This window comes from Physeter macrocephalus, chromosome 8, assembly GCF_002837175.3.
Source record: "Physeter macrocephalus isolate SW-GA chromosome 8, ASM283717v5, whole genome shotgun sequence".
Taxonomy (NCBI): Eukaryota; Metazoa; Chordata; class Mammalia; order Artiodactyla; family Physeteridae; genus Physeter; species Physeter macrocephalus.
This window is the reverse complement of record NC_041221.1, coordinates 76,296,547-76,324,125: the sequence shown is the minus strand read 5'-3', so window position 1 is coordinate 76,324,125 and position 27,579 is coordinate 76,296,547. Positions and strand designations below refer to the sequence as shown.

Genomic DNA, 27,579 nt, shown 5'->3' with positions numbered 1-27,579 from the left:
ATTTCATTTATTTCTGCCCAGACCTTTATGATTTCTTTCCTTCTACTAACTTTGAGTTTTGTTTGTTCTTTCCCTGGTTGCTTTAGGTGTAAGCTTAGGTTGTTTATTTGAGATTTTTCTTGTTTCCTGAGGTAAGATTGTATTGCTATAAACTTCCCTCTTAGAACTGCTTTTGCTGTGTCCCATAGGTTTTGGATCATCGTGCTTTTGTTTTCATTTGTCTCTAGGTATTTTTTTATTTCCTCTTTGATTTCTTCAGTGATCCATTGGTTGTTTAGTAGTATATTGTTTAGCTTCCACATGTTCGTGTTTTTTACAGTTCTTTTCTTGTAGTTGATTTCTAATCTCATAGTGTTGTGGTCAGAAAAGATGCTTGATAGGATTTCCATTTTCTTAAGTTTACCAAGGCTCACTTTGTAGCCCAGCATGTGATCAATCCTGGAGAATGTTCCATGTGCCCTTGAGAAGAATGCGTATTCTGCTGCTTTTGGATGGAATGCTCCATAAATATCAATTAAGTCCATCTGGTCTAATGTGTCATCTAAGGCCTGTGTTTTCTTACTGATTTTCTGTCTGGATGATCTGTTCATTGATGAAAGTGGAGTGTTAAAGTCCCCCACTATTATTGTGTTTTTGTCAGTTGCTCCTTTTATGGCTGTTAGTATTTGCCTTATATATTGAGGTGCTCCTATGTTGGGTACATATATATTTACAATTGTTACATCTTCTTGGATTGATCCCTTGATCATTATGTAGTGTCCTTTTTTGTCTCTTGTGACAGTCTTTATTTTAAAGTCTATTTTGTCTAATATGAGTATTGCTACTCCAGCTTTTGTTTGATTTCCGTTTGCATGGAATACCTTTTTTCATCCCCTCACTTTCAATCTGTATGTCCCTAGATCTGAAATGGGTCTCTTGTGGACAGCATATATATGGGTCTTGTTTTTGTATCCATTCAGCCAGTTTATGTCTTTTGGTTGGGCCATTTAATCCGTTTTCATTTAAGATAATTATCAACATGTATGTTCCTATTGCCATTTTGTTAATTGTTTCAGATTTGGTTTTCTAGGTCTTTTTTCCTTCCTTACTCTTTTGTTCTCTTCTCTTGTGATTTGATGATTAACTTTAGTGTTGTGTTTGGATTCCTTTTTCTTTTTTGTGTGTGTATCTGTTGTAGTCATCATTTTCTCATTTCTAGTTGTGGCCTTTTCTTTTCCACCTAGAGAATTTCCTTCAGCATTTGTTGCAAAGCTGGTCTGATGGTGCTGAATTCTCTTAGCTTTTGCTTGTCTGTAAAGCTTTTGATTTCTCCATCGAATCTGAATGAGAGCCTTGCTGGATAGAGTATTCTTGGTTGTAGGTTCTTTCCTTTTATCACTTTAAGTATTTTGTGCCACTCCCTTCTGGCCTGCAGGGTTTCTGCTGAGAAAGCAGCTGATAACCTTATTCCCTTGTATGTTATTTGTTGTTTTTCCCTTGTAGCTTTTAATATTTTGTCTTTGTTTTTATTTTTTGTCAGTTTGATTACTGTGTGTCTCAGCATGTTTCTCCTTAGGTTTATCCTGCCTGGGACTATCTGTGCTTCCTGGACTTGGATGACTATTTCCTTTCCCATGTTAGGGAATTTTTCAGCTATTATCTCTTTAAATATTTTCTCAGGTCCTTCCTCTCTCTCTTCTCCTTCTGAGACCCCTGTAATGTGAATGTTGGTGCATTTAGTGTTGTCCCAGAGGTCTCTTAGGCTGTCCTCATTTCTTTTCATTCTTTTTTCTTTATTCTGTTCTGCAGCAGTGATTTCCACCATCTGTCTTCCAGGTCACTTATCCGTTCTTCTGCCTCAGTTTTTCTGCTATTGATTCCTTCTAGTGTATTTTTTATTTCAGTTATTGTACTTTTCATCTCTGTTTGTTTGTTCTTTAATTCTTCTAGGTCTTTGTTAAACATTTCTTGTATCTTCTCGATCTGTGCCTACATTATTTTTTCAAGGTCTTGGATCATCTTTACTATCATTACTCTGAATTCTTTTTCAGATGGATTTCCCATTTCCACTTCACTTAGTTGTTCTTCTGGTGTTTATCTTGTTCCTTCATCTGGGACATATTCCTTTGCTATCTCATTTTGTCTAACTTTCTGAGATTGCTGTTTCCATTCTGCAGGCTGCAGGGTTATAGTTCTTTTTGCTTCTGCTGTCTGCCCTCCCCCCACCCCCCGGTGGATGAGGCTGTATAAGAGGGTTGTGCAGGCTTCCTGGTGGGAGGGACTGGTTCCTGCCCACTGGTGGGTGGAGCTGGGTGTTGTCCCTCTGGTGGGCGGGCCATGTCAAGGGGAGTGTTTAGCCAGCAGCTGTGTGCTCAGGAAGACTTTAAGTAGCCTGTCTGCTGATGGGTGGAGCTGTGTTCCTGCCCTGTTGGTTGTTTGGCCCAAGGTGTCCCAGCACTGGAGCCCACAGGCTGTTGGGTGGGGCCAGGTCTTGGTGAGAAAATGGCGCCCTCCAGGAGGGCTCATGCCAATGAGTACTACCCAGAACTACTGCCACCAGTGTCTTTGTCCCTGCAGTGAGGCACAGCCACCCCCCACCTCTGCAGGAGACCCTCCAATACTAGCAGGTAGGTCTGGCCCAGGCTCTCATGAAGTCATTGCTTTTTTCCCTGGCTCCTGGTGCACAGGAGACCTTGTGTGCACCCTCCAAGAGTGGAGTTTCTGTTTCCCGCAGTGTTGTGGAATTCCTGTGATCAAACCCTGCTGGCCTTCAAAGCCAGATTCTCTGGGGCCTCCTCCTCCCATTGCCAAACCCCCAGGCTGGGGAGCCTGACGTGGGGCTCAGAACTTTCACTCCTGTGGGAGAACTTCTGTGGTATAATTATTTTACAGTTTGTGGGTTGCCCACCTGGCGGGTATGGGATTTGATTTTATCGCGATTGCGCCCCTCCTACTGTCTCATTGTGGTTTCTTTGTCTTTGGATGTAGGATATCTTTTTTGGTAGGTGTGCTAGAAGTGCTGTTTTTACATTCTTTTTTGTCATAGTCATCATTCTTAGTGGTTACATAGTAAATGTTCAATAAATGTTCCATGGTTTACTTAATCTTCCCCTTTTTGTTGAGCATTTTTTAAATTTTTATATTTTTAACATCTTTATTGGAGTATAATTGCTTTACAATGGTGTGTTAGTTTCTGCTTTGCAACAAAGTGAATCAGCTATACATATACATATATCCCCATGTTCCCTCCCTCTTGCGTCTCCCTCCCTCCCACCCCTCTAGGTGGTCACAAACCACCTAGCTGATCTCCCTGTGCCATGCGGCTGCTTCCCACTAGCTATCCACCCTACGTTTGGTAGTGTATATATGTCCATGCCACTCTCTCACTTCGTCATGAGCATTTAGATTTTTGTAATTTTTTGCTATTACACTACAACATATAGTTTTTTCTGGATTTAGGATTATCTTCTTAGGAAAAATTAACATAACTGAAATTATTGGGTCAAAAATATATAAACATTTTAAAATCTATTGGTTCATATTGATAAATTGATTTCCTAAAGTATTACATAATAATTTGTACTTCCGCCAACACACATTTGTGTTTGTTTGCCTTTACGCTGCTAATAGCATCAGTATTTTCATTTTAAATAATTTTATGGAAAAAAAAATTTTACTGGTTTAATAAAAAATATGTATCATATTTTCATCTGCCTTATTGATTTTATTAGTGGTACTTTTTCACTAGTTTTATTTTCTGTTTCGTAAACTGACTGTTCCTGCTTGTTAATAAATTGGAGCCATTTTATATAATCAAAAGTTATTGACCCCTTTTCTGCCATAACTGCTGCAAATACTTTTTTCACCCCTTAACTGTCTTTTTATTCATAACATGTTAGTGTATGCTTAAATACAGACATTCTCAAATTCTGTATAGTACAGTGTATCAGCCTCTTTGCTGTTTCTTTTAATGCTTCTAAGATTAGAAACTTTCCTCCCCTCCCCACCCCCAGGCTTTGTAACTTAATTTTATTCTGTTATCACCATGATTATTCTAATCATGATCCCTATTTTTGGTCTCATTGCCCCTTTAGGGGAGGAGAGGTAAGGCAGTAGGACTCTAGAGTTCTTGGCTGGTGATCAAGTCCTGACTGTGGTTGGCGCCATCACTCTTTTGCAGTTGTTTAAAACTAAGTTTCTTCAAAACAAAATTTCTGAGGCTGTTCTGAAACTTCTACATAGCTCCCATAATATGACAGTGCACATTTTTCTTTCCCGGGGCCCTCTCAGTCTCCTCTCAGCTTCTTTTTTTTCCTGGTGGTCCACCTTACTACAAACCCTCATATGCAGGACCACAGGGCAGCCTCCACACTGTCTTCAAGATCCTGGCTCCTTGGACCCACTGTTAGAAGGAAGGACAGTTAATTCCTAGCACAGCAGCATCTTTCTCCTTGCTCTGCTGTGGAAGCTCCCTGCTTTTCAGGGTCTCAACCTCTAAGATGTTCCAGGTCAAAGAGGAAGTCAGATATGAGTCCATTGTCACCTCAATAGAAAGTCATTACACTCTTAATAGTCCTTTGAGAAACTACCCCTTTAGGCTTGAGGTAAAGGGGAGAAATGCCCTCGCCTTTCACTTTTGCTGCTCAGCATAGAGAACCCCACCCAGTTAAGCTACAGCTCTCTAAAGAAACAGTTTTACAAAGTCGCCACCTCCATATTCTGACATCTTTTGTATCTTTGATCTGGTTGAGGGATCCAAGAGTAATGAATTTTTTTGTACATTTCTTTGTAAATTTTTCTTATTGATGTTTTATATACACTTTGATGTCAAATATTTTTAGTGCCTCAACTGAATTGAGGCAGAAAAAAATGTTCATTTTAAACATTTTATATGTTTTTTTTCCTAAGCATCTTAACTCTATAATTCAACTGAAATTTCTCTGCCACATACGGTATAATGACAGAATAGGGCTTTCCCCCATATTACTACCCCATTTGCCTACTCTTATTTGTTGAATAATTCCTCTCATCTTCATTGTTTACAAAGCCTTATTATCACATATTAAAATCTTACACATATTAGGGCAATTTCTAGGTTTTCTCTAAGATACCATTGATTAATTTTGTCTCTTTGATAAATAAGTATATAGTATCAAGTTACATGTAAAACATCTTTATATCCATTCTTATAGAAATATATAGAATCTTTTAGGTTACTATGATAATGTTATTTTTACCAGTGGTTTACAATTCAGTTAGAAAACCCAAATGTAACAGGAGACATAGATAATGTAAATGTTTTTCATTAAAGTGTCAAATCTGCTAAAAAATTTATATCTAAATTCTTAATTATCGTACAAGTTTCTCCCCTTTGTTAGCATATGCATCACATCGTGAAACTAATCTTTTGCCATAATAATAGGGAGATAGAAACTAGTCTGGGAACAGACTCTATACTTATCAAATCATTTGTCTGATTTGCAGAGGGAGGTTCTAGGGTCAATTCCAGCTATGAACTTCATGTCATTTTTCACCACTGATTTTTTCTAGTTAAATTATCTAGAAAAATATGCATTGGTCTTAAAAAATTAGGAAGAAGCTTAAGAAACAAAGCCAAAAATGAAATGAATAGCAAGTAGGCTTAAAAGAAATAAAATGTATTCATCTAAGAGAAATTTCCTATTTGGGAATCTGGGTTTGGACATAACTGACATTTACATGTAAATCCTGTGAATCTGTGATGGGGGAGGTCATGATGCCTTGGGAAGCAATCGAAAAAAGTAGAAAAAATTTAATTATTATAAAAGTAATTTTATATAGATCAATAAGTGACTAGATATCATATAGCCCTATCTAAGTGTTAAGTATAAAGAACAAAAACTGACAGTGTGGGACTTCCCTGGTGGTGCAGTGGTTAAGAATCCTCCTGCCAATGCAGGGGACATGGGTTCGAGCCCTTGTCCATGAAGATGCCACAGAGCAACTAAGCCCATGTGCCACGACTGCTGAGCCTGTGCTCTAGAGCCCACGAGCCACAACTACTGAGCCTGCATGCCACAACTACTGAAGCCTGCATGCCTAGAGCCCATGCTCTGCAACAAGAGAAGCCACCGCAATGAGAGGCCTGCATACTGCAAGGAAGAGTAGCCCCCACTCACCACAACTAGAGAAAGCCTGTGTGCAGCAGTGAAGACCCAACACAGCCAAAAATAAATAAAATAAAAAATAAATTAATTTTAAAAAAAGAACTGGTAGTGTGACTCTTTTTTTTAAGTACGTATAATAGTTACATATAGTACAAATAAAATATAGAACAATATATAAATATATTTTAAAGTTTACACACACACACACACACACACACACACACACACACACCCCCTTAACAAAGTATTAACAGCAGTCTCTTTCATGGAGTGAAATATTGAGGAGGAGTGATTGAGTGGGATACTCTTTGACTTCTCTTCTCCGTAAACATTCATATTATTTGCAAATTTTCTTTACATTGACAGTGTATTCCTTTTGTATTTTAAAAAATAAATAGTTTTAACAGACAAAATATTTATCTTCCTATTTATTTTCCTTTACTACCCTCATTTCACAGGTAAGGAAGCTGACCAGAGAGGTCAGTGACTTGTCCAGGTTCACAAAGCTTAGTCAGTGGGGTAGCAGGATTAGAATTCAGTCTGGCCTGCTTCTTGATACCATTTTCTTACTTATACACTTCAGAGTACTTCCATAGAGTGACATAATTCCTAGGAAAATAATGGCTTTTTAATTAACAGTAAGGCTAAGTCCTGTGTGACCAAATTTAACATTTGTTATCTCTCAATTAACTGACTTTTTATTTTATTACCATGTTTCTAGAACAATACATTGATAAAATGTTAGAGATAAAGGAGGTTATGGACAACGTGCTTGCCAAACAGAAGGCAGAAAGGGATGATTTAGCTAAAAAATACAGGTGAGTGAAAAAATAAATAGGAATGCTTTAGAGTTTTCAGAATTTATCTGTTTTTATCTACAGTAGGCCTAGAATTTCTTAAGAGTACAAATGTTGCTTAGGACCAGAAAAGGACTTTATGAGGTCATCTAATCTATTATCTCCATGAGGAATTATACTTCCTAGAAAGATGTTTTTCTACTTTATTACTTGAAATGTTCAGAAAAGGACATTTTACTATCTTAAAAAGTTTTCTACAGCCATGAATTTTATGAAAGCCTTTCTGGTCATGAATCCCATAAGTAAATTTCTTTCTTTAGTAAACTCACATTTTTTAAATTAAAATTTTTTCTTTTATGCTATCACAAATGTCGTTCTTCTAAGCAGTTTAATCATGTATATTTTGTGGTTTTGTGTACTTCTAAACTCTCAGGGTCCTTAAAGAGTTTTATCCTGATTATATTGATTATTTACCTCTTATCATCCGTTTTTTTGGAGAAATTTGTTATATATTTTTTCTTGTTTTGAGCATTATTTTTTTTAGTTTTTCTATTCTTCTTTTCTTTTTTCTTGTGATGAGAACTTTTAAGGTCTCTTAGCAACTTTCAAATATGTAATACAGTATTATCAACTATAGTCACCATGCTATATATTACACTCCCATGCCTTATTTATTTATTTCATAACTGGAAATTTATACCTTTTGATTACCTTCACCCATTTCACCCACCTGCCACCTCCACCTCCACCAACCACCAGTCTGTTCTCTGTATCTATGCCTTTTTTGTTTTTGTCTTAGCTTCCAAATATCATTGAGATCATACAGTATGTCTTTTTCTGTCTGACTTTTTTTACTTAGCATAGTGCTCAAGATCCATCCATGTTGTCACAAATGGCAGGATTTATTTCTTTTTTATGGCTGAATAATATTCCTTTATATATGCGTGTCTTCATACTAATGTTGCTATTAGCCTTAAAATCTTGTAATCTAAAGAGCATTTGTATTTTCTGTCTGAACTCTTTGTTTCACATAGTTCTAAATGTGATATTAATTTCTTCTTTCTTCTCTCCTGTCCAGCTTCTTGCATTTTATACTACCAGTTATTTGCTAATCTGATTTCTTCTTGATGCTTCTTCCACTTACATCTACTACTTGCTTTGACATCCAGTTGGTTTGGAGTTTGGTACCAGCAACTCTAAGCTGTGTTAGGAGAGACAAGTATCTATACTATTGCTTTCTCTTAAAACAGCTACTCTAAAAAGATGGTCCCTGAGGGTCCCTTAGACCCCCCAGGGGTCTAAGAAGTCAAAAACATTTTTATAATAACATTAAGATGTTATTTGCCCTCTTTTGCTCTCATTTTCTCATAAGTGTACAATGGAATTTTCTAGAGGCCACATGGCGTGTGATGATATCATCACTCTAATAGCTAATGGAATGTGCACTTGTGTAGTCTTGTGTTTTAAAATTTTCTCTTATTTTCTAAAACAGTAAATATTGATAGATATAACTCAAATAAACAAAAGCTCTTTGCGTTCCTCAATATTTTTTAAGAGTATAAAAAAGTCCTGAAACCAAAAAGTTTGAGAGCTACTGGAAACAAAGTTTCCAATATCCTGAAGATCAGTGTGGAATAGGTGAGTATAACCAAAAGACAGGTGTGGATGAGCCAGTTTCCTCCCATTCAGTCTTCAAGCCCCTGAGAGACTTGGTTTAAGGAGGGCACACAGGTTAATGCTTATCTGGGTAGTCACTTCAAAGTACCTCACTACAGATTCAAAGTACAATTATTGGGTTGGCCAAAAAGTTCATTCGAGTTTTTCCGTAACATCTTGCGGAAAAACCCAAATGAGCTTTTTGGCCAACCCAATACAATAAGTACTTGATGAATTGACATTTCTCACGTCTAGCTTACTTATAATTATTCACAAAACAATCTCAGTCCTCCATAACTAAGGGAATTTGGGTGGAACTTACTCCCAAATTTTACTTATTGATACACCATTTCACTGTAAACAGGTAAGTGAATTCCAAACTTAAAGAATGATGTTGCTCCTTGGCCATCAATTTATACCTTCCAACTAAAGGACTATTAGATATCTAGATAAACAACCCAAGTTTTGTTTCTCTTTTAGGGCTGACTCACAACTGATAAGTAATGATGTGAATATAAATGTGGATAACCACACTGTCACCTCCTAAATAAGGCAAACTTATTTACCTCAAGTAAAGCAACAGTTTCCTCTCAAAGAATATACTTTGCAAAGATAGACTCTTGTGTTCTTTGAGCTGATTAAATTGACACAAAGTATAAAATCTAAATGACTGCTGAAAAAAGGTTTTTTCTACTGTTTTTGTATTTTTTCCTCTTTCTGTTTTTTCCTACAGGGTGTCCATAGAGTCATTTAAGCATGGAGTCCTGAGAGAACAACTAGCTAACTTGGCCACAAGGCAGAAGAGCCTTTTACTTGTAGCAAAAAAACAGAAAAAAATAAGCCAGAAAATTCAGAACTATAAGAATGTTACATCTTTCTCTGGTCTTAGTTTCAAGAAGCTGCCATTGAGCTCAGAAATCTCTAATGAAAAGGACAGCCAAGAGTTTACTAGTCTGGAAAATTCAGTACAGCCCCAGTCAGGTTCACTTTCTCCTGTCAGCCTTGTTTGTGGAAGCATGCAGGAAACACAGTTGTCTTGGGAAATCTGGCATGACAACCAAAATACCAACACTTGTCTAAATTCAAAGACAGTGAGAAGGGAAGAATTTTCTGGAAATGAACTGAATTCTAAACAAAGTGTCAGTGACTGTACCTTAGATAGATTATCAAAATCCAGACTTTCAGATGGCACTAAGAAGATTAAATTACAATCCCAACCTATTTCTTTTATTGCTCAAGCAGAATATTCACAAAAAGAAAATGATCTTACAGATACTACAGCCAAAGGACATGAGTCCTTTAGTCCTTCAGCAGTAACTGGCACATTAAAGATTTCAGAAACCGCAAGTGTATTTGCCCACAATGATGCCAATCCATCAACTGTTATTTGTGATCAGGCTCTTTCCAATTGTGATCCAAAAAAAGGAAACAGGAAAACAGCTTCCCAGCAACCACATAAGGGGACATCAGAATCCCTGGTACATCAAGGGATTGATGTCTTTGGCAGTAATATGGGGCATCAGGTGAAACCTTATCTTAAAAAACCAGCTCTTGCTGTTCCACATGCAAATGATAGTCAGAGCTCCTCCTCCTCTGGGTCTGGCCGTCAACATACTGTAAAAAATCCTTCAAAATACAGCACAACTCCTAAAAAGAAATGTATGCAGATAAAGGATCTGATATTGCTAGGAAGAATTAATCCGGGAAATAATATTCTGGAATTCAAAACACAGGTATCCTTTTTTTTTCCTCTAAAATTATGTAAATTTTATAAGTGAGTAAATGTTGCTGTCACATAGTGTCAGTGTTTAGCTCTAATTAGGGAAATAGGGTTTGGCTGGGCTTCTTGAATGGAGAGACTTAATCATTATATCTTAGCAAGTGAAATCATGCTCCTAAACTTGCCCTGTACATTTTAGTCACAAGCACCTTTAGGCTCTCAGACCAGAATTAGTCAGTTTTACTGCAGCAGGAAGGATTTAAGAACAAAATAAAAATAATAAATTGGAGCTGTGTTTGGTCCCAAAGTTTTGAGAACTACCAGTGTGTACTCCTAAAGCTTCCGCTAATAAGGGTTGAGTATAAACTCATCTTCCATAGTAGCTCAATTTAGAAACAGAAAGTGACTTGGAGTTTGGGTAAATGTAACTCAATTAAAACAATATCACGGGCTTCCCTGGTGGCGCAGTGGTTGAGAGTCCGCCTGCCGATGCAGGAGACAGGGGTTCGTGCCCCGGTCTGGGAAGATCCCACATGCCGCGGAGCGGCTGGGCCCGTGAGCCATGGCCGCTGAGCCTGCGCGTCCGGAGCCTGTGCTCCGCAATGGGCGAGGCCACAACAGTGAGAGGCCCGTGTACCGCAAAAAAAACAAACAAAAAGAAAACCAAAAAAAAAACAAAAACAAAAAAGAAACAATATCACATATGCATAATAACAGAAGAGGAAAAAAAAGGTTCTGCTAGAAATGCCTACAAAGGAGGCTTCCTTTCCCTTTTCCCCCCATTCATTTTTTGAAAGAGGATATAAGAATGGCAAAGATTGCAGGATCCTGGAATGCTGCTTTGCTTGTGCACCAATCCAACAGAAAACCAATCCAAGCTAATTAGAATTTAATCTAAATGACCCCTTTTTTCAACCCTTTCCACTTCTGGATTATAAGACTTTTCCTAGTTAATAAGCTTTATTTATAAGTTAGGAGCAAAAAAATTTAATTTTAAAGCTCCAAGCTATAGTTTAAACACTAAATTAGCAGCTTGATCTCAGATCCCTTGATGTTCCTGTTTGCTTGCCTGTCAACCAATTTATTGCTAAGTAGTACCTACTTCACATTAGCCAAAGCAACTCAAATTTCAGTTATTAATTGGTTACATTAACTAAAATTTTGACAGCTGTGGTTACTTCTCTGGATCAGCAATGATAAAATTCTAATATGATTTTTTGTATTTCAGCTATTTTAAACAGCTTTATTGAGATATAATTGATATACAATACACTACCCGTATTTAAAGTATATAATTTGACAAGTTTTGACGTATGTACATACGCAAAGTATAAAATCTAAATGATTGCTAAAAAAAAAAAGTTTTCTACTGTTTTTGTATTTTTTCCTCTTTCTTCCTACAGGGTGTCCATAGAGTCATTTAAGCATATTGGTCTGTAGTTTTCTTGTGTTGTCTTTGGTTTTGGTCTCAGAGTAATACTGGTCTCACAGAATGAATTCCAAAGTGTTTCCTTCTCTTCTATTTTTTGGAAGAGTTTGTGAATTGGTATTAAGTCTTTTTAAAATGTTTTCTGGTAATCAGCAGTAAAACCATCTGGGCTTTTTTGTTGTTGATAGTTTTTTGGATTATTAATTCAGTGTCTACTTTTTATAGTATTTTTTTTTTCAGATTGTCTATTCTTGAGTCAGTTTTGGTAGTTTGTATCTTTCTAGGAATTTGCTCATTTCATCTAATTTATTGGCATACAGTTGTTCATAGTGTCTCTTATAGTCCATTTTATTTCTATAAGGTCAGTAGTAATGTCCACATTTTTATTTTTGCTCTTAGTAATTTGAGTCTTCCCTCTTGCTTTTCTTGGTTAATCTAGCTAAAGGTTTGTCAATTTTATTAATCTTTTCAAAGAACCAATTTTGATTTTTTTGATTTTCTCTATTTTTCTATTGCATGTTTTACTTTTTTCCACTTTAATATTTACTATTTCCTTACTTCTGCTTGCTTTAGGTTTAGTTTGCTGTTCTCTTTCCAGTGTCTTTTGTGTAAGTTTAGGTTATTGACGTGAGATCTTTCTTCTTTTTCAATATACGCATTTACACCTATAAATTTCCCTCTAACCCACTGCTTTTACTGCATCCCATACGTTTCAGTATGTTTTGCCTTCATTTTAATTCATCTCAAAGTATTTTCTCATTTACCTTTTGATTACTTCTTTAACCCATTGGTTATTTAGGAGTATGTTGTTTGAGTTCCACATAATTGTGAGTTTCTCATTTTTTTGTTACTAATTTCTAATTTCATTCCATTACTCTTAGAGAACATACTTTGTATTATTTTGGTCCTTTTAAATTTTCTGAGACTTATTCTGTGGCTTAGATAGTGTATAGCCTATGCTAGAGAATGTCCCATGTGTACTTGAGAAGAATGTATATATTCTCCTATCATTAGGAGAAGTTTTCTATAGATGCCTGTTCAGTCTAGTTAGTTTATAGTGTTGCTCAAGTTTTCTCTTTCCCTTTGTGATATTATTATTATATATATTATTGATATATCTGTAAATGTTATAAACCCAATAATTCATTGCTATAATTATTTATAAAATTTTGTGACTTGTAAAGAAGCTGAGGAGAAGAAAGGAGAGCAAGTTTATATTTATAACTTTTGATATATTAACCTTCTTATTTATCCTTGCTCGTTCTCTTCATTTGTTCCTGTGGATTTGAGTTACCATATGGAGTCATTTTCTTAGCCCAGTAAAACTTCTTCCACCCACCTCCTTTGTGCTTTTGCAAATATATATGTATTATATCCCTATTGTTTTGTACAATTGTTTTAAAAATTAGTCAAGCAAAGAAAGAAGAAATGTGCATTTATATTGTCTTTTATAATATGTGATTATTTTTACTGATGCTCTTTGTTTTTCCGTGTGGATTCATATTACCATTTGGGGGTCACTTGATTTCAACCTGAAGAACTTCCTTTAGTATTTTTTGTAAGGCAGGTCTGCTAGCAACAAATTTTCTCAAGAGAGTTCTTTACATCACCTTTATTTTTGAAAGATTTGCTGAAAATAGAATTCTTGGTTACAGGTTTTTCTTTGTGTACTTTGAGTGTGTTATTCCACTGCTTCTGGATTTCATTGCTTCTGATAAGAAGTCAGTTGTTAATCTTTTGGGGTTTACCTTGTAAGTGATGAGTCATTTTTCACTTGCTTCTTTCAATAATTTCTTATTGTCTTTTACTTTAAGTATTTTTACTATGTATCTATTTATGGTTCTCTTTGTGTTTATCCTTATTGGAAGTCATTGAGCTTCCTGAATATGTAGATTAATGTTTTTCAATAAATTTGGGAAATTTTTAGCCATTATCACTTCAAATATTTTTTCTGCTCCTTTCTCCTATCCTTTTGGTACTCCCATTATGCATATGTTGATGTGCTTAATGGTGTCCCACAAGTCTCTGAAGCTTTTTCATTTTTCTTCACTCTTTTTTCTTTTTCTTCAGCTTACATAATCTCTATTGATCTCTCTTCAAGTTTACTAATTCTTTCTTCTGACATTGGAAATCTGTTGAGCCTCTTTATTAAATTTTTCATTTTAGTTATTGTACTTTTCAACTCCATAACTTCTTTTTGTTTCTTAATAAATTTTCTTTATTGATACTTTCTCTTTGATGTGATATTGTTATCATACTTTGCTTTCCATCCTTAATTATGGTTTCCTTTAGTTCTTTGAACATGTATATAAATGGCTGTTTTGAAATCTTTGTTAAATCTAACACCTGGTCATTCTCACAGGCAGTTTATGTTGCTTTTTTGTTTATTTTGCTGTATGTGTCATACTTCCTGTTTCTTCACATGTCTTATAATTTTTTGTTGGAACTTGACATTTTAGATATTTTAGAGTAGGTAATGTATTGTAGCAAGTCTGTATATTGATCCTCATCTTCTCTTACGTTTGTTATTGTTCCCAGGCAAAATATCTGTGCCATGGCTCTGGAGCTTAGGGCAGGAACATGGCAGCTTCCCTCTGAATGATACCCCTGCTTTAGGACCTGAGCATTTAGTGGAAAGGAGCACACTAGCCTCTTGCCTTTTCAATTTGCCTCTCCTGACATGAAACCACCACCTTACAAGCCAGGGCAAGTGTGAGCAGGACCCCAATAGTCTCAGTAGCACCCTGCCAAAGGTACAGACTCTGTCTCACCAGTACAGGTTAAACAGAAGAAAAGAACCCCCACCTCTTGGCTGCACTTGCCCACAACTTGGACTTAGCAACAGATAGCTGAGGCAGGATGAGAAATGTTTATGTCTTACTCCTACCAAGAAGGTAGCCCTCTGAGTGGCAGTTTTAGGGAGAGAGAGCCCTGTGCTCTTGGCTGTAGCAGTCAAGGGGAGTCTCCACCTCGCTGTGGGGGGAGGAAGGAAGCAGTCTTGGTTCAAATATCACTGTTTCTCACATTTTTTTAAACCTAATTTTCATAGATTTTGTTGAATAGATGTGTCTTCACTTACTGCATGCCCTTATGACCATTTATTTTCAGCAACTTAAAATTTTTTTTAGTAGTTTTTACCTGGGAGTGGATCCTCATACCATCGTGCCAGAAGTCAATTCTAGAATACTACATTCAATGTGACTTTTTATATAGTTAGTTTAAATCTGTCATGTGGTATGGTATTTGTTTTCTAGTTCTCTTATCTCTCTTTGTTCCTTTTTTCATCTTTTTATGCTTTATCCCCTTTGTCGTTTATGAGCTGTAACTTTCTCTTTTTTTTTTTTTTTTTTTTTTTGACCACACTGTGCATCTTGTGGGATCTTAGTTCCCCAACCAGGGATTGAACCCGGGCCGCAGCAGTGAAAGAGCCGAGTCTCAACCACTGGACCACCAGGGAACTCCCAGCTATAACTTTCTATTTTAGTTCTGCCTTTAGAGTTTATGGTATCTGTTTTTAATTTCTCACAATCTACCTTTAAGTGATATTTTTACCACTTCATGTATACTGTTGGGTGGGCCAAAAGGTTTGTTCATTTTTTTTCTTAAGATGGCTCTAGTAGCACTTAGTTGTCTTTAACTTCATTTAAAACAATTTTGTTAGATTGTATGTGACAGCTGTCATATCAGTGTGCATTTAAAAAAAGACTTATCAAAACTGGTGAATTTTTGTGTAGCCATTTTAATATTGAAGGTGGAAGAAAAAAAGCAACATTTTCAGCATATTATACTTCATTATTTCAAGAAGGGTTAAAACACAACTGAAATGCATAAAAAGTTTTGTGCAGTGTATGGAGAAGGTACTGTGACTGATCAAATGCGTCAAAAGTGGTTTGTGAAGTTTCGTGCTGGAGATTTCTCGTTGGACGATGCTCCAGGGTTTGTTGAACTTCTTGAATCTCTGGTTTTATCATTGCCTCAAATTTGGAAAAGTTTCAGCCATTATTTTTCAAATATTTTTTCTTCCCTCCCTTCGTTTTTGAATTCCCATTACATACATATTAGGCTGCTTAAAATCATTCCGCAACTCACTGTGATGATCTTATTTTTAAATTCTCTTTTCTCTGTGGGTTTTTTATGCCATTCCTATTCCTGTGTCTTTGAATTAACTAATCTTTTTGTTTGCAGTGTCTAATCTGTTAATATCATCCAGTGTATTTTTCATTTCATATGTTGTAATTTTCATCTCTAGAAGTTTGATTTGAGTCTTCTTTTATATCTTCCATGTCTCCATGTAACTTTTGGAACATGTGGAATATGATTATAATAACTATTTAATGTCCTTATCTGCTAATTCTAACATCTCTGAGAGTTCTCAGTCATTTTCAATTGATTGCTGTATCTCCTCCATATAGATTTATTTTCCTACCTGTTTCTAAGCCTGTTAATTTTTCATTGGATCCCAGAATTGTGAAATTTATCTTGTTGGATGCCAGCTATGTTTGTATTCTTAAAAATATTTTGGATATTTGTTCTAGAATATAGTTAATTTACACAGAAACAGTTTGATCCTTTTGGGTCTTGCTTTTACAATTTGTTAGGCAGGATTGGAGCAGTGTTCAGTCTAAGGCTAATTATATCCACTACAGAGGCAAGACTCTCCTGTGTACCTCCCAATGTCCATCAGTTCTGAGGTTTTTCTAGTCTTACTATTGGGAACAGGTGCTATTTCTGCCCTTTGAGAATGCCAGAGAATGCCATTACCTCTAATTCTTTCAAGTAGTTCTTTTCCCAGGCTTGGGTAATTTCCTCACACACGTGGCTCAGCGGAATACTTAAAAAGGACCCCCTGAAGATCTGCAGAGTTCTCTCTCTATATATTTCTCTCTTCTTCAGTACTCTGTCTTGCAAACTCTAGTCATCATGCCTCCCTAGACTATGTCTATTCAACTCAGAGAATCCACAGGTTTTGCCTGGATGCCCTCTCCCTGTACCATGACCTGGAAACTCTCAAGGCAGTGAGTTGGGACAATTGTAGGGCTCACCTCATTAGTTTCTTATTTCTCAGGATCACTCTACTTTGTTGCCTGATGTTTGGTATCTTGGAAACCATTGTTTCATATATTTAGTTTGCCTTTTTTTTTTTTTGGTTGTGTCATGTGTTAGGGTAAATCTGGTCCCTGTTACTTCATCATGGACAGAAGCAGAAGTTCACATATTTCAGATATTTTTTAATCCTAATTTTTGTTTTATTTTTCACCTCAGGAGACTACCCATAAAGCCAGTGTTTTATTGAATGGCAAAATTAAGGTAGAAAATGGTCAGATTTATAAAAACCCAGTCATCTGGCTCAAGGATCTTCTAGGAGCTGATAGTTACGTGACCTGGAATTATGCTTGGAGTAAGGTGGGTCATTCTTAAGTTTATCTTTAACTTCATATTCAAGTGGAAAGGTACATATTTTTTGATGATAAAACTATTTCATTTTTTAAAGGAATTTGAAAGTTCTCCAAATTAGTTTTGTCCTCATGCATCCCTTCTTCAGTATGCTACATGCTTTCTCCCACAATTCCTATTTGCCAGAATTCCCCACAGCAGGATTGCACAGCTAACTGAGCCTCTCCTTCCTTGTTCCTCACCTAGTCTCAGAAAATTGAATGCCCCCGATCTTCCCCTCTTGTCCCTGCCACCTCACCTCCACAGTGATTGCAGGTGACTCCACATAGAAAATTTGGAACCACTGGTGAATTGATAATTTAATTAATATGTTACTAGTATTCTGATAAAATAAAACAAAATCTTCCCCTAAAGATGAAAGTTATGATAAAGGGGCCTAAGACACACAGAAGTTATGGTGCACTTTTATGTTTGAACATAGTCTTATCCATGAATTGCTAGCCTCCCAAAAAAATATTTCTGAAGTTTTATTCAGACTTCCCAGACTTAGTGGTCTCCCCCTCAGTTCTGACTTCTGAGTTATAAACCCAGTTTAATAACCAATTTGAAGAGTATCAATGACTGACACCCTTGAGGTCCAGTGATCAGCCACCTCCAGATGTCCATGGCACCCCTTCAGGGAACAGTATTGCAATGATTCACCCAGGAAAGTGTGAGTCATCAGACAGTCACCATTACTGTTTCACAGAATTGCAAATACCTTCAACCTCCACTAGCCATTACAGTAAATCTCAGTGCACCAGTAATAGAAAGTGGTTTCCTCTCTCGTTGTTTGTCCAACTCAGCTCTGCCCACTCTCCTTCCTAGCTCCTATCTCAGTCTTAGTCCCTAAACTCTGCATTCTGGTCTCCTAGACCTCTGTTGCAGGTGCTTCCACAACAGTGTTTCAGTTCCTTCACTTACATGAGCACATTTTAAATTTTCTCTGCTTTATATTATAGTCTCTCTGTGTTTCTTTTTTCCTGTATTATTATTATTTTTTATTTCCCACCACTGGAGTCACCAGGCCATCTGCTTTCAATTCAACCTGCCAAATCCTTTCCATGGATTCATAAATAATATTTGCATGTTAGTAATTAACATTTTACCCATGGAAATCCCTTTTTATTACAAAGTTTCTTAAATTCATGATAGATGATATTGTTTTGCTGAAACTGAATCTGTGCTCACAGTGTGAATATGGTACTAATTGCGGTAGCTTAGGTTCATTTGAGCTTAACATGCCTGTGGCCCACTGATGATGACTCAGTCCTCCCACTCTTTTTCTCTGTTGGAACTACTGCATTTTCTGCTTTGAATAGCTGGCTGTGATATCATTTGGCTCTCACTCTGTACTTACATGCCTCATTTACATATCACATTGCCTCTGGTCTTTTCTCATTAGCCATGTCAATTGGAGTCATATTGTTTAACATCTATGTGATAGTGAAGCCAAATACAAATATGGGCACTAGAATTAGGGCAATTCTTGGATATAAGATACTCATACAGATTATCTGAGCAAGCTTAGATTTTTTTTTTAATTATCCTAAAAATGGAAATAGTTTCAAAAATTACTGTAGGACACTCATGTACGTCTAGTAAATACCACAAGCTGAGAAACACTGCCCCAGTGAGTTTGTTTATAATTTTTTAAAGCCTCTTTTAAAATTTACCACAGTAACCTACCCCTCTTGTCTTGGGGTAACTCCTGAATTCACAGTCACTTCTTGATAGGAGCTTTTTGCTACCTTGGTAAATGTGAACATTTCTACCGACTAGTTCTAGTACAGTGGTGGGGCTATAGAGCCAGGACTGGTTGGTTGTCAGGCAAGAAATGCCAGAAAACTAGGTCTTGTCCTACATCAGACAGAATGACACAGCCACTAGACACAGAGATGACTCATACCTCGTACCCAAGCAGCTGAGCTGCTGTACAGCTTTGCCAAGGGAATCCTCATGCGTACTCCACTGGACATCACTCACTCCTCTTGCCGCTTCTGTCTCCTGAAGTGACCTAGTGCCTGTTCAGTTTGAGGTCTATTCACTGTTATCCTTGTTCATTAAATCACTCCTACCTTGTGGATAATAGATTTTTAACTCAGTGGATTTTCTTAAAGCTGTGTTCTTTGAATGTGTGAATTATCCCTAGTGATATGTCTGGGACCTATGGGGACTCATGACCTCTAAGGCTACTAAGGTAAAATTTTACCCAGCACTGACTGATAAAAATATACTTTAAATCTGAGACATAGGTGGAAACATACTGAGCCTACACATTGATGAGTGCATAAGGTGTGTTGGATATTGTCGGGGTGATAATGTGAACAAAATCCATTCTTTCTTCTTGTTATATACTTGCAGGTAAACTTTACTGTATAGCTGATTTCAGCTGTACAACATAGTCATTCAAAATCTTTATAGATTATACTTAAATTTATTATAAAATATTGGCTATATTCCCTGTGCTGTACAATATATCCTCAGAGCTTATTTATTTTATACATAGTAGTTTGTACCTCTTAATCTCCTACCCCTATCTTGCCCCTCCCTTCTTCCCTCTCCATTCTGGTAACCACTAGTTTATTTTCTCTATCTCTGTCTGTTTCTGTTTTGTTATATTCATTCATTTTATTTTTTAGATTCCACATGTAAGTGATAACAGAGTATTTGTCTTTCTCTGTCTGATTTATTTCACGTAGCATAATACCCTCCAGGTCCATCCATGTTGTTACAGATGGCAAGTTTACATTTTTTTTATGACTGAGTGATATTCCATTGTACATATATACCACATCTTCTTTATCCATTCATCTGTTGATGGGCGCTTAGGTTGCTTTCGTATCTTGGCAACTGTAAATAATGCTTCTATGAACATTGGGTGCATGTACCTTTTCAAATTAGTGTTTTTGGGTTTTTTTCAGATATATACCCAAGACTGGAATTGCTGAATCATATGACAGTTCTATTTTTAGTTTTTTGAGAATCCTCCATACTGCTTTCCACTGTGGCTGCACCAATATACATTCCCACCAACAGCACATGAAAGGGTTCCCCTTTCTCCACAGCCTTGCCAACATGTGTTATTTGTATTCTTTTTGATGATAGCCATTCTGACAGGTGTGAGGTGATACCTCATTGTGGTTTTGATTTGCATTTTTCTGATGATTAGCAGTGTTGAACATCTTTTCATGTGACTGTTGGCCATCTGTATGTGTTCTTTGGAAAAATTTCTTTTCCGGTCTTCTGCCCATTTTTTGACCAGGCTGTTTGTTTTTTACTATTGAGTTGTATGAGCTGTTTATACATTTTGGATATTAACCCCTTAATACTTGCAAATAGTTATATCATTTGTGAGTATTTTCTCCCCTTCAGTAGCTTGTGTTTTCATTTTGTCGATGGTTTCTTTTGCTGTACAAAAGCTTTTAAGTTTAAGTAGGTCCCATTTGTTTATTTTTTATTTTGTTTCCTTTGCCTTAGGAGACAGATCCAAAACAATATTGCTTTGATTTATATCAAAGCGTGTTCTGCCTATGTTTTCTTCTGGGAATTTGTGATTTCCAGTCTTACATTTAGGTCTTTAATCCATTTGGATTGGTATATGGTATGAGAAATATTCTAATTTCATTTTTTTACATGTAGCTATCCAGTTTTCCCTGCACCACTTATTGAAGAGACTGTCTTTTCTCCATTGTATATTCTTGCCTCCTTTGTCATAGATTTATTGACCATAAGTGCATAGGTTTACTTCTGGGCTCTCTATTCTGTTCTGTTGATCTGTGTGTGTGTTTTTGTGCCCGTACTGTTTTGATTACTGTAGCTTTGTAGTATAATCTGAAGTCAGGGAGTATGATTCCTCCAGCTCTGTTCTTCTTTCTCAAGATTGTTTTGGCTATTCAGGTCTTTTGTGTTTTTATACAAATTTTTAAATTATTTGTTCTAGTTCTGTGCAAAATGCCATTGGTATTTTAATAGGGGTTGCATTGAATCTGTAGATTGCCTTGGGTAGTATGGTCATTTTAACAATATTAATTCTTCCAGTCCAACAACATGTTTTTCTTTCCATTTGTTTGTTTCATTTTCAGTTTCTTTCATCAGTGTCTTACAGTTTCCCAAGTACAGGACTTTTATCTCCTTAGGTAGGTTTATTCCTAGGTATTTTATTCTTTTTGATGGAATGGTAAACAGGATTGTTTCCCTAATCTCTTTCTGATGGTTCATTGTTTTTTTAAAAAATACATATTTATTGAAGTATAATTGCTTCACAATGCTGTGTTAGTTTCTGTTGTACAACAAAGTGAATCAGCATGCATACATAGTTCATTGTTAATGTATAGAAAGGCAACAAATTTCTATATATTAATTTTGTATCCTGCAGCTTTTCTGAATTCACTGATGAGCTCTGGTAGTTTTCTGGTGGTGTTTTTAATATTTTCTATGTATAGTATCATGTCATCTGCAAACAGTGACAGTTTTACTTATGTGTTTCCAATTGGGATGCCTTTTATTTCTTTTTCTTGCCTGATTGTTGTGGCTAGGACTTGCAATACTATGTGAATAAAAGTAGCAAGAGTGGGCATCTTTGTCTTGTTTCTGATCTTAGAGGAAATGCTTTCAGCTTTTCACCATGAGTATGATGTTAACTATGGGTTTGTCATATGTGATCTTTATTATGTTGAGGTATATTCCCTCTGTGCCCACTTTCTGGAGTGTTTTTATTATAAATGGATGTTGAATTTGGGCAAAGCTTTTTCGGCATCTATTGAGATGATCATATGATTTTTATTCTTCAGTTTGTTAATGTAGTATATCACATTGATCGATTTGCAGACATCAAAAAATCCTTACATCCCTAGGATAAATCCTACTTGATCATGGTGTATGGTCCTCTTAATGTATTGTTGGATTCTGTTTGCTAATATTTTGTGAGGATTTTTGTGTCTATGTTTATCAGTGATATTAGCTGTAATTTTATGAGGTTTTTTTGTGATATCTTGTCTGGTTTTGGTATCAGTGTGATGCTGGCCTTCTAGAATGAGTTCAAAAGTGTTCCTTCCTCTGCAGTTTTTTGGAATAGTTTGAGAAGGATAGGTGTTAACTCTTCTCTAAATGTTTGGTAGAATTCACCTGTGAGGCCATCTGGTCCTTTACTTTTGTGTGTTCGGAGTTTTTAAATTACTGATTCAATTTCATTACTGGTAATTGGGCTATTCACATTTTCTATTTCTTCCTAGTTTAATGTGGGGAGATTGTACATTTCTAAGAATTTGTCCATTTCTTCTAGATTGTCCATTTTATTGGCATGTAGTTGTTTGTAGTAGTCTTTTAAGATCCTTGGTATTTCTGTGGTGCTGGTTGTAACTTCTCCTTTTCATTTATAATTTTATTGACTTGGGCCCTCTCCCTTTTTTTCTTGATAAGTCTGACTAAAGGTTTATCAATTTCATTTTATCTTTTCAAAGAACCAGATTTTAGTTTCATTGACTTTTTCTTTTTCTTTTTTTTTTTTTTTTTTTTTTAGTCTGTGTCATTTATTTCTGTTCTGATCCTTACGATTTCTTTCCTTCTACAAACTTCAGGTTTTGTTTGTTCTTCTTTCTCTAGTTCCTTTAGGTGTAAGATTAGGTCATTTATTTGAGATTTTTTTCTTGTTTCCTGAGGTAAGCTTGTGTCACTATAAACTTCCCTCTTACAACTGCTTTTGCTGCATCCCATAGGTTTTGAATCATCATGATTTTGTTTTCATTTGTCTCTAGGTATATTTTTTTCTTCTTTGCTTTCTTCAGTGAACCGTTGGTTGTTTAGTAGCATATTGTTTAGCCTCCATGTGTTTGTGAGGATATTTTGCAGTTTTTTTCTTGTAGTTGATTTCTAGTCACATAGTGTTGTGGTTGGAAAAGATGCTTGATATGATTTTAGTCTTCTTAAATTTATTGAGGCTTGTTTTGTGGTCTAGTATGTGATCTATCCTGGAAAATGTCCCATGTGCACTTGAAAAGAATGTGTATTCTGCTGTTTTTGGATGAATGTTCAAAATCCATTGTTGTTAACTATTAGTTGTTTGGAGAAATGACAGGTGGCATTCAGTGGCCTCACCACTCTTTCCCTGGCAAGTGAGGAGGGTTTAGCACACTGAGTAGGCCAGGTCTGTTCCATTAACATTACCAAGCTTTGTTTAGTCATAGGATTGAGCTAAAAGGCTGCCTAACCAGTCTGTATTCCTTAGGCCTTCCTCGCTCTGTTCAGTAACAAGCATTTACTGAGCACTCAGGATGTGCTAGACAGCATGCCAAAAGTATATATTATCATATATATTATCTCCTTTACTCCTCACAACTTAAAAATCTGGAGATACTCATTTAACAGATGCACAAACTCAGGCTCAGAGAATTTAAGAATTTTGCTTAAGAGCTGGGACTTAAGAGTTTTTTCCTAGTATTGTCAGGCACTATATGAAGAGCTAGAGAATAAAAATTAATATTATACAGATCCTTCTTCAAGGAGCTTATAGTTTAGTGGAAACGGACACATTAATACATAATTTCCTTTAAGTGGGATAAGTGCCTTGACAGAATATGAGCACAGACTTTATGGGATCCTAGAGGAGGGTCATTACTTGAGCTTAGCAGTTATAGGAAGGCATCCTGGAGGAAGGGATGTCCAAGTTGAGACTTGCTGGTTTAACCATAGTGAACCTAGCTTCTGGGAGTATACTATTAGACTGCTCTAGAACTAAGTCCGGAGGACGCAAAGACCCTTGGACTCAGAACATTTCTGGCAGGTGTTTGCCAGTCTACCTCAGTCCAGCCCATTTGTATGTACATATTTCTAAGCTCTGACCTTTTGGGCTGATAAACAATAACTAAGTTCAAAAACAAACCAAGAAAAACAAAAAAACTTTGATGTATAGACCTAAAATGCAGTTAATCTAACCAGTTGTGTATCTGATTTCTTGAAAAGTACCATTTTACTTTTATGACTTAATTTTATTAATGCAACATTAATTTTTTAAAGTTATAAAGTAGCAGGTGCTCGATTAATATTTGTTGAATAAGTGAACATATAAGAGAATTAATGATACATATCAGGGATCAGCAATTTTTTCTGTAAAGGGCCAGATAATACATATTTCAGGCTTTGTGAGCATATGGTCTCTATCAAAACTCCATCCTGTTGTAGCATAAAAGCAGCCATAGATGTTAAGTAAATGAATGAGTATCACTGTGTTCTAGTAAAACTTTATTTACAAAAAAGATGGCAGCCCAGATTTGGCTGTGGGCTAGTTTGCCAATACATAATGTACAACAATCAATACTTTACTGGAGTTACAATTTGCAGGAGAAAGGTGTATTTGCTTCTTATAAAATATATGATTTTGAAGTTCTGTGTTTAATTATGTGCAGGTAACATACCGGGGGAAGGAACTTTTAAAGTATATTTCTGAGGAATTACCCTTGCCTCCAGACCCAAACTTGGTACCTCAGCAACATCAACCTTGTCTTCCAGGTATGTGCAGACCAACACCTATTACTTAGTTGTGGGAAAAACACACCCACATCTGCTGAGAAGGCATTGCACTTGTCTTTTTTTTTTTCCATTCAGGTTAAATTCACATGACATTCAAATAAACATTTTAAAGTGAACAATTCAGTGGCATTTAGTACATTGACAGTGTTTTACAACCACCAGCTCTGTGTCGTTCCAAAACAGTTTCATCACCCCAAAAAGAAACCCATACCCATTCAGCAGTTACTTCCCATTCCCCACTTCCTCCAGTCCCTGGGAACTACCAGTCTGCTTCCTGTCTGCGTGGATTTGCCTAGTCTGAATATATTATATAAATGGAATCCTACAATATATGACCTTTTGTGTATGGCACCTTTCACTTAGCATAATGCTTTTAAGGATTATCTACATTGTAACATCTGTCAGTACTTCATTCCTTTTTATGGTTTCCATTGCATATATATATAAACCACAATTTACTTATTTATTCATCCTTGATGGACATTTGTGTTTCCACTTTCTGGCTATTGGACATAGTGCTGCTATTAACAGGTGTATACATATATTTGTTTGGATACCTGTTTTCAGTTCTTTTGGGTGTATACCAAGGAATGGAATTGCTATATTATATAGTTATTATATGTTTAACTTTTGAGGGAACAGCCATTACTGTTTTCCACAGCAACTGAATCATTTTACATTCCTACCAGCAATGTACAAGGGTTCCATTTTCCCTACATCTCTGCCAAAACTTGTTATTTTCTGTTTGTTTGTTTACAGCACTCTGTTTAAACACCATTTAACTTAAATTCTAGAAGAATGACACCTTCCCTCACAATTCCTTTCTCTGAATCTGTGATGTGCTTACTTTAGGTATATTTTTTTAAGTGTCATGTAAAAGGGAAGAATGGTATATTTTTCCTTCCTGCAGGCATGATTTGGTTAGTTTTCCATATTTTCTAAAACTAGATCCTAGATACTAGAATTAAGTCTTTGCTTGTTAGGGTACACTAATACACTTCATCTAATGGAATAAACCTTCAGAAAACTGAAGAGAATGTGGTCTTCACCAATCAGCAGCCGATTTTGAAGTTATTGGAAAGGGCGGCACACATTTATCAAAAGCAGACATAACTAATGTTATATTACCCTTCTCTGCTGCAGTGCACCCTCTTTTTCCCCCCGTTTCCCTGTCTTAGACCAGTTGGGGACAATATATGAAGAGAGGAGGTACAAAACAAAAAATGATAATTCTGTGACAACCAGAGTCAAGAACCAAACAGGATTACTATCACAAGCCCCTAACCAGGGGTTTCCCAGGGTTACTCCTTTCCTTATAACAAATCCCAATAATTCAAGGTACTTTCCTAACTTTATACTGAATTCACTCTAACCTTTGTCTCAAAAGCTGGCTTCAGAATAAGATGCATTTTCCCCAGTTTTCTAAGGATAGCCTCAAAAGTATTTTTCATCATTTTGGGGAAACACATAAAATAAAACAATTGTGGGGAAGTTAAAGGGCTTAAGAAACTGGAAGGAGTTGTAGTAATTCATGGTCTTTGGTTCCTTACCTAATCTAATCTTAGAGATAGGCCAAGGAACCTGAGTTTTTAGGAGTGATTCTTGTGCAGCCAGCCTGACTGTTGACTTTGAATGACTAGTAGTATCTGATTTCTTATGCAGGTAATAATTTGAAAATTCTTAACATTCAGCCCTTCGCTTTGATTGCAAAGCACACCCACTCTTGTGCTTGTACACTCAAGCTCTCTGTCTCTTGTCCCTCTCGTCTCTCTGTGTCGTGTGCGTATGCACACACACACTTGAAGGAAAGTCAAGCAAACCCTTTCTCCTAGTTTCTATCCTTAAGAGTCAAAGCAGAAATATAGGTTCTTCCTCATATCAGAAAGGATATCTGCTCCTCAGATTTTCTAGCTCCAGGCACGTGTTTCCAGCCCCAGCCATGCATCTTCTTCCTCAGAGGGCTCACAGTTCCTCTGCTAAATGAGCAGGAAATAAAAAAAGGGTTCTGAATTGCTGCTTCTGTTGCCTGCAGTATAAACAGTTTCTTGTTACTAATTTCTGTCCAGAAATCCTGAATTTTCTTTCCTTTAGATATTTCAGAAAATGTTAGTGCTAATTTGAGAACTGTGGAGGCACCAGTATGCCAACCAGCATCTTGCTACCTTGATCTGGACCTAGGAATCTATAGACAGGTCCCTGCAGGCATCCGTAGGCTGCTGTTGAAGTTTTGTCTGAACATCCTTGATTTAGGATTCTTTTGTACCTGGTTTTGTGGTACCTGACAGAAATCCAAAGACCTGGTAAGTTAGAAAAATGTAAAGTCTCTAACCTTATTACAAGCAAAGCATTCTGGAGAGAATCTTTTCCCCTCTTCTGCATATCAAAATATGGTCATGGAAGTTGTGGCTCTGACACCATAGAGACCATAAAGTCTAAAGGAAAAACATGTCCACGTGGATTTAATTAGCCTACTCAGATCATGAACATATCTGTTCTCTTACGCTTTTTGATGATCACACTCTTCAGAATACTGTTCTTTGGAAATAGTGGACTAGGAAGAGATATTTACATTTCCCATAACTAGGATGACCATGTATCCCCATTTGACCGGGGCAGTCCCTAATCCAGCAAAATTATTAGTACCACTCCCTTTCACTTTCAGACATGCCTTGTTTAGATGACCTAGTACAGGAACCAAGCAAATAACTTGGAAAAAATGAAATTTGGACAAGGTGAAAAAAGAGAGAGAGAAACTTTGTTTTATTTAAGTTTTTAACTGTATAGTTTCTAGCATACTATTGTGTAATAGATGGTTAAATCTTATGTATATCACTCTATATTATAAATAATTGCTGGTTACCTAATCTTAACCCCCTGATAGACTGAGAAGAT

General features: G+C 36.4%; 1 protein-coding gene across 1 annotated transcript in view; it reads left to right on the top strand.

Annotated features, from left to right (window-relative positions):
* ANKRD31 (ankyrin repeat domain 31) overlaps window positions 1–27,579 on the top strand; it is a 145,477-nt gene that overhangs the window by 104,810 nt on the left and 13,088 nt on the right. Inside the window, exons 21-24 of the mRNA XM_055086362.1 lie at window positions 6,847–6,943; window positions 9,312–10,311; window positions 16,990–17,130; window positions 24,564–24,666. Coding sequence (XP_054942337.1) covers window positions 6,847–6,943; window positions 9,312–10,311; window positions 16,990–17,130; window positions 24,564–24,666 — 1,341 coding nt within the window. The remainder of the gene's footprint in view (window positions 1–6,846; window positions 6,944–9,311; window positions 10,312–16,989; window positions 17,131–24,563; window positions 24,667–27,579) is intronic.